Raw genomic sequence first — 8,553 nt, 5'->3', positions numbered from 1 at the left:
CAAATATACCCTCGAACTTTAATAAATGGTACAAATATACCCTCCTTCATATGTTGGGTAAAAATATACCCTTGTCGTTAATGAAAAAGTACAAATATACCCTTCTCATTAATAATGGGACACATGTCAGCATCGTATTGGTTGAACCTTTTTAATTTATTTTATATGTGAATAATTTAATCTATCCTAAATTATAACTCATATCCAATCCAAATAACCCGACCCGTGTAATAGAGAAGCTTCAAGAGACATATCACGCATCTCTATTCACACTTATTTCTTTCTTCCACTCTCTCGCACTCACACTCTCTTACTAACCCAAAAAACCCTAAGAAATTCATCGGTTCGATTCATGTTTCAATCCATCTACCATTAATAATCGAGTAGAGATTTATTTAATATTGTGTTGTTGTTTAATATTCTGATGTTAGATTAATATTCTGATGCTATTTAATATTCCTCATGAACGACTGTTGTTTGTTTTTTTCTGATTTATGAGCGTCGAAAAATCAAAAATTGTTTCTGATTCATGGTTGTTGTTGCCTGCTTTAAACTCATTGTTACACCATTGTTCACCAACTTCAAAGAGTGAACAAGAAGACAACATTTAAGAATAGAAACATGAGAAAAACTTGCAAAGTTTGGACATTTCACGGCCAAACCAAGGTCCTCATTGTATCACAGGTCAGGTTGAGTTATTTGGACCGGATATGAGTTATAATTTAGGATGGATTAAATTATTCACAGATAAAATAGATTAACGGCCTGCATATCAACGGGACTTCTTCCAGTATACTTTCAAGCGTAGAATTCCATCCACAATGAGTAAAAAAGCCTGCTACCGCGGATGTGCAAGCACCTGTTTTTGTGGCCCATTTCACTATCCGGCCTCTTTCTCCTACCATTTTCTCAAATCCATCAGGCAGTGCCTCAGCACATTGAAAGCCAGAGACAGAGCCAGGTCTAATAACCCACAAGAACGGCTGACCACTGTTGGCTAATCCCCAAGCAGTCTCAATTAGCTCCGTGTCATCAATCCTTGCTAGGCTACCCAAGCTGACATAGAGAACAGAGTTAGGAGCTTGTCTGTCGATCCACTGAATGCAGCTGTTGTCTTCTTCTAGTATGCTAGTCGACGAGGCCATAGGCGTCATTTTGTGAAGAGGGCCTATTGGAAAGAAGGGCACCTTGTAACGTTCTTGAAGGCTTAACAACAATGAATCCTCCAAGTGTTGCATTGTGTTCCAAATAGTCGCGACAGAAGATCCTATATCGCTTATTGCTCTACAGAAGTCTAGTATTGGTTCTGGAACTGCATTATTGAAGACAGGAAATGGTACATCCTTGAACCTGAGGGGATGAAGCTCCGGCAATGGATCCAACAGCTGAGAATCTGGAATTACAGTGAGTAATTAATGCAGACTTAGTGAAAGATAGCGCATAATGGAAGAAAATGATATAGGTTATACCAATTATGGATAATATATCTTGGTCGTTTTTATACGTTTACTTGTTGGAAATATATTATATCTCAAAAAGAATACAAATTATTATTTCTTCCTCTAACGCCTGCTATTAATTTTGGTCAAAAAATAACTATTAACCAAATGTTTCTAACAATTCAATTTGATCAAATAAATGGTCTCAATAGCCAACTGCCTTTATGGCTTTTATTACTCTTAAATTTTGGGACATTGGCAGATGTTCAGATCGGTAGACCTCAATTCTATATACCTATATGTATGTATGTATGTGTGTGTATATATATATATATATATCCTAGTCCTTGTCCTTTGTGATACATCTCTAAGACAAATAAAGTGAAATCTTTCCTCCGATATTCTACTGTGCTGAATTTTCTTTTATTTAATCTTTGTTAGTTTATGTGCTCATAGCTTTATATTAGAAGAGTTTGTTATCTTCGGAGATACACCTACACAAGGTAAAATATCCTTAAGGACAATGTTTTACATGCCTCAAACTTTAAAGAATTCTGTACAGATTTCGTGATCAAATATTCTTCATGAGATTTTCAACATATTTTTGGTCCTATGCTTTCTAGGAGCCTTTTGGCCCTGTTACTTCTAGTATTTTTCATTTCTATGTTTATTTTTGATAATGCTGGCCTGAGATGAATGTAAATAGGGAAAATGATCTATAGGGATTCATATAGCCGATCCTAACTTGTTCAAGTCTAAAGCATAGTTCTTGTTATGATATTGAATTCAAAATGATTTTTCATAGTTAAGCACAGTTTTCTTTGATCCAGAGATGTGTTTGTTCACATACCTTCAAAAGGAAAATATTTTTCTGGTTGCTGCAAAATGGTGATCATAGAGTGCATGTATGCAGCACTGAGAATGCACAGAACAATGCTGGGAAGCCTCAGCTGAGTGGCTACATCATCCACGTAGAACATGATGTTGTCATAAATGATACAAGCAAGCTGATCACCTTGCAAATTTTCTTCCTCTTCCGTCATCTTAACGAGGTAGTTTTTGAAGGACGCTTTGCAGTTCTCGTTCAAATCATACATATTCTTTAAACTCGGTGATGACAGGTCAATTTCCTGTAATCCGTCATCCATAGAATGAAAGACGAATTCAGGATGGTTGGAATAATTAGGAGCATTGTATTCAGTATGTGCAACTTTGACAGAAAAACGCTGTGAATGAAGGATACTTCCAAGCTGCATCATTGGTGTTAAATGACCCTGGAATGGGCATGGCACTAGTACTACACACTGTTTTCTTTCTACTTTCATCTTTGCTTTGAATTTCTGTTCTATTAGAGAGTTTTGTAGTGGTTTTCTTGAAGGAAGTTTATATAAAAAGCTCTTAAAGTTTGGAACTTTGAGGAACAGCCACGAATCTAGCGAAGTGCTGGATTACCTTGAATCTAGTAGCTTTTACTCAAAACCTATATTTGTACTAAGAAATTCACTAAGCTAGTGTTTGACCATATATTTTGAGAGTACATTTTGAAAAATTATCTTCAAGTTTCTATTTGGTCATGAAATTTGACCATATATTTTGAGAGAAAATTTTGGAAACTTATGTTCATTTGACCATATATTTTGAGAGTAAATTGTGAAAAATTATCTTCAAGGGTCTGTTTGACCATGAAATTTGACCATATATTTTGAGAGTAAACTGTGAAAAATTATCTTTAAGTGTCTGTTTGATCATATATTTTGAGAGAAAATTTTAAAAATTTATCTTCAAGTATCTATTTGATCATATATTTGAGAGAAGATTTTGAAAATTTGTCTTCAACAATCTGTTAGATCATGAAGTTTGACCGTATATTTTAAGAGAAGATTTTGAAAATTTGTCTCCAAATATCCGTTTGACCATAAATTTGATCATATATTTTAAGAGGAGATTTTGAAAATTTATCAACACTATCTATTTGACCATGAAATTGTCAGAAAAATATTATCTCAAAAAGAACAAGAATTATCTTTCATAAAATTTTATAATTAATTTTGGTCAAAAAACTAATGATGTATTTATTAGCCTTAAAAGGCAACATTCATGTAATGATTTTTTGGTCAAACACAATTCATGCCCAACATTCAAAATTCAATTGGTAGAATCAATTGTCATTCTGAGCAAGGGCGGATGTAGCCTTAAAGCACTAGGTTAGGGATGAATTCAGCAGTTTTTGATCAAATTTTGTATTTATATTAGTTCATTAAGTTAGCATTTGACCATATATTTTAAAAATTTCTTCAAATATCAATTTGACCAGGATATTTGAACAGATTTTGACAGAATGAATTTTAATTATTTTCAAGTAAAATGAATGTACAAACAAACATAACTTCAAATTTCTAAAATCATAATTTCTAAAACTCAAAATTTCAAGTTTAACCTTCGAAATATGTGCCAAGCATGAGTTAAATATCTATATGGCATTCCTAAAAGTATATCTTTTGATGTTAATTCATAATTATAAATTTCTTCTATTGTTAATATCTTATCCCATACTTGTATTTTTACATTCCTAGCTTTATAAGTAATTAGGCTTCCTTCATTATTAAATCCTTTAACTATTATTGATGTTTTTAATTTATCCCATTTACTTTCTGGTAAGCAATTATATCTACATATCTATTATATCTATTAAATCCGCGCACCCCCTACAAATGGTATCAGAGCCCAGCAATTTAAAAAGTACGGAAGAGAAATATATGTTAGAATTAGAATTAGATCTATTAGATCTAGAGTTAAAAAATTTACCTACAAAATTATTAAATTAATTATGCGAAGACCATTTAAACATAGAGAAGCTTTTAGAAAAATTAAAGAATCTTTAATTAGTAATTATTCAGAATATATAAGTCTAAATAAAACAAAAGGAAACCCACAAAAATTAGCCTACTTAATTACATTAATATCTAGTATTGAATCAAAATTAATAACACATTTAAAATCTAGAAGAATTAAACACATACCACCTAATTATGATAAAATTAGATTTAGATATCCACCAAGATATTATAAATATAATTTAAAATGAATAAAGTACAACAATATAAAGAATTAAAACAAATTATCTCTGAAAAACGTAAAGAATTAAAAATAAAAATAAAAAGACTACATTATAATATATTTGCCGGAGTTAGTAAAAATTCAATAGATACTCAAAAAGATGAAATATCAAAATTGGAATCACAAATAGATAGTTTAGAATATATATATCAACATGAACTATTCACAATAAAATGAATAAAGAAGAATTTATAATAGATGAAAAAATATATGAAAACTACGAAGGATCAAAAATAAAAATAGTATTTTCTAATCTAGGACGAAGATATAAGAAAATAGGTGAACATTTATATCTAATGTTAGAAAAAGAAGAATTAAAATTAGAAGATAAATTAACAGCAATGGTAAGAATAGAAAAAGAAAATGAAGAGATAGATAGGAAAAAGGAACTAGAAAAAATAAAACAACAAACTACGGAAGAAATACGAAAAATAGAAGAAACTAAAAATAGTAGGATTGCTGAATTAGAAAAAGAACTACAAATATTAAAAGAGTTGTATGAACAAAAACAAAAAGAAAAAGAAGAAAAAGATAGAGAACAGAAATTACTGAACGAGATAAATCAATTTAAGGACAAATTAGAAATAAAAAACAAAGAATTAGAAATAAATAATATAGATATTGAAGAGACAGATAATTATGAGTCCGAAGATAGTGAAACATATACAGAAATATTAACAAATACAAAAAATTTAGAAATCAATGAAGAACAAAAAGAAATTAATGAGGAAAACTTAGAAAATACCCACACAGAAATAAATACTCTTGATAAAAAAGAAAATGAAAATATAGTACCTAAAACAACAGAAATAAGAAAACCTATATATTATAAGAATAAGTTTAAAAAATATAATGAATATGACAAATGAATACCAAAACAAATAATTAATAAAAATTATAACTTTTTAGACCTAGATTGTGTAATAGATACAGAAAAAACAATACAATTATGGATAGGATATATGACAAAACAATTATTAGATAATAATATAAATATAACAGATGCACCGGAATATATAGAAAAAACACTAATAGGATCAGTAAAACTATGGTTTTCAAATTTAACTGAAAATAGCAAAAAAGTATTAAGAACTAATAAACCTATAGAAGGAACATCATCGACAACAACTAAACTAACACCTATAGAATTATTAAAAAAATATGAAACAGCTATAAAAGATGAATTTGGTAGTACGACAACAATCGAAGAAGAACAAAATGAAGAAAAAGATACAAATAGAAATTTAATGTTAAAAAAAAGAATATTTAAATGATGAAGGAACGGAACAAAAAATAATATTTGATAGTAACATATTTGATGAAATAAAAGGAAAAGAATTAGATTTAAGCGTAGAGAAAATATTTAAAATACCAACAATAAAAAATATTTTTACTAGGAAAAAGGATGAATATTATGTAGTATGCCAAAAAGAACATGTAATAGACTGCAGATATGCAAAAGGCAAAGCTAGTATACCACTAGTAACAAAAAGAATAATTAATAAAGAAATAAATGATATAAAAAGTAAAGGAGATCCAATAAAATATGTACACCTTGGAGGTATAGAGATATTAATAAAAACATGTTTTAGAGAAGGAATAGATACACCAATAGAATTATATTTAGCAGATGATAGAATTATAAAACCTATAGAAAAAAGCATAATAACTGCCGTAAAAGGAAATCTAATATATCAAAAATTTAAATTTATAATAAGTGCAAATTATTCAGTAGCAGTAACAGATAGAAATATAGATAAATCATTAGTATTATATTGGAAAATATCAGGAATAGAATTAACCCCAGGAAGTAAAATAGTCACAGCAAGATGTAAAAATCTATATGTATTAACAACAAAACATAAAATAACAGGAAAAAATAAGATTAACAAAATACAAATAGAAAGCCCATTCGAACAAATTGTAAAAACAATAGATTATAATGATTATACCTATAGAGACATAGATACAGAAGAAAATTTAGAAATAGTAAATGATAGAATAAGTACAACGAAAAGAATAGCTAATGAAAAACCAGAATCATCAAGCTCATCAAAAAGAACAAGTTATGAAACAAATTCAATAAGTAATTTAAACCAATATTACATAACAGGAAAAATAAATGAAAAAGAATCTCTAATACTTTTGAATACAGGACAAGAAGAAAATTATATAGCAAAATATCTAGTAAAAAATGAAGAAATAAAGACTGATAATGATATGTGCCCAGATCTACCAAGAAGTTTAATAAATAATAAAAATATAGCAGAAAAAGAAATAATAATAGGAGTTAGAAAAATAAAAATAGAATTCGAAGTAAAGGAAGAAATGCAAAAAACAGATATAATATTAGGAATAAAATGGTTAGAACAAGTAAAACCATATAATATAGAACATACACAATTAACCTTAACATATAACAAAGAAAAGCTATTCTTAAAAAGAGCCTTAACATGAAATGAAGATATATGTATTAATGAAGATAGTAGTAGAAGGATATTACAGTAGATATTATACGCCTATGATAGATACAAGAGCAGAAGCTAATTTATGTAGATATAATTGCTTACCAGAAAGTAAATGGGATAAATTAAAAACACCAATAATAGTTAAAGGATTTAATAATGAAGGAAGCCTAATTACTTATAAAGCTAGGAATGTAAAAATACAAGTATGGGATAAGATATTAACAATAGAAGAAATTTATAATTATGAATTAACATCAAAAGATATACTTTTAGGAATGCCATTCTTAGATAAATTATACCCACATATAATAACCAAAACAGACTGGTGGTTTACAAACACCATGTAAACAGAAAGTAAGAGCAAAAAGAGTTAATAATAAAATAAGAAAGAAAACTGATTGGATAAAAGAAAGTGAAAAAATTACACAAAAGTTAGAAAATATAAAAAATACTGAAGATACAATAGAACTAGTAGTATTTTCGATAAATAAAACAGAAATAACTATATTTTCAATAAATAAAATAGAAATAATTCAGAAAAAATTAGAACAATTATATAGTGAAGATCCATTAAAAGGATGGGAAAAACATAAAACTACTATAAAATTTGAATTAATATATAAAAATAGCATAATAACACAAAAACCATTAACATATAATTTTGATGATTTAAAAGAATTTAAAATGCACATAGATGAATTATTAGAAAAACAATATATACAAAAAAGTAATTGTAAACATAATAGTCCAGCATTTATAGTAAATAAACATAGTGAACAAAAAAGAGGAAAAAGTAGGATGGTTATTGACTATAGAAATTTAAATGCAAAAACTATAACATATAATTATCCAATACCAAATAAGATATTAAAAATAAGACAAATACAAGGATATAATTATTTTAGCAAATTCGATTGTAAATCAGGATTTTACCACCTAAAGCTAGAAGAAGAATCTAAAGAATTAACCGCATTTACGGTACCACAAGGATTTTATGAATGGAACGTATTACCCTTTGGATATAAAAATGCACCAGGTAGATATCAACATTTTATGAATAATTATTTTAAACAATTATCTAATTGTATAGTGTACATAGATGATATATTATTATATACAAAAACCAAAGAAGAACATTTAAAATTATGAACAGTTCACAGATATAATAGAAAAATCGGGAATAAGTCTAACCAAAAAGAAAGCTGAAATTATGAAAAACCAGATAGAATTTTTAGGAATACAAATAGATAAAAGTGGAGTAAAAATGCAACAACATATAGTACAAAAAATAATAAATTCGAAAGAAGAATTAGATACAAAAAAGAAATTACAATCATTTTTAGGACTAGTAAACCAAGTAAGAGAATATATTCCAAAATTAGCAGAAACTTTAAAACCACTACAGAAAAAATTAAAAAAGGATATAGAATATAACTATGATGAAAAAGATAAAAAACAAGTTCAAAAAATAAAATTACTTTGTAGAGAATTACCAAAATTACAATTTCCAGATGAAAATAGAAAATTTA

The 8,553-nt window shown here is 27.9% G+C and overlaps 1 protein-coding gene across 1 annotated transcript; it reads right to left on the bottom strand.

The window, feature by feature from the left end:
* Positions 1 to 502: 502 nt before the first annotated feature.
* LOC107844972 (UDP-glycosyltransferase 76E1-like) lies at positions 503 to 2,764 on the bottom strand. Its single transcript, XM_016689281.2, has 2 exons — positions 2,290 to 2,764; positions 503 to 1,393 (listed from the first exon to the last, which is right to left on the bottom strand). Exons 1-2 carry the CDS (start codon positions 2,762 to 2,764, stop codon positions 738 to 740), a joined length of 1,131 nt encoding a protein of 376 aa, XP_016544767.1. The 3' UTR covers positions 503 to 737.
* Positions 2,765 to 8,553: the final 5,789 nt, after the last annotated feature.

This window comes from Capsicum annuum, chromosome 10 (assembly GCF_002878395.1).
Source record: "Capsicum annuum cultivar UCD-10X-F1 chromosome 10, UCD10Xv1.1, whole genome shotgun sequence".
Taxonomy (NCBI): domain Eukaryota; kingdom Viridiplantae; phylum Streptophyta; class Magnoliopsida; order Solanales; family Solanaceae; genus Capsicum; species Capsicum annuum.
The sequence above is the reverse complement of the archived record's forward strand: the minus strand, read 5'-3'. Positions and strand labels throughout refer to the sequence as shown.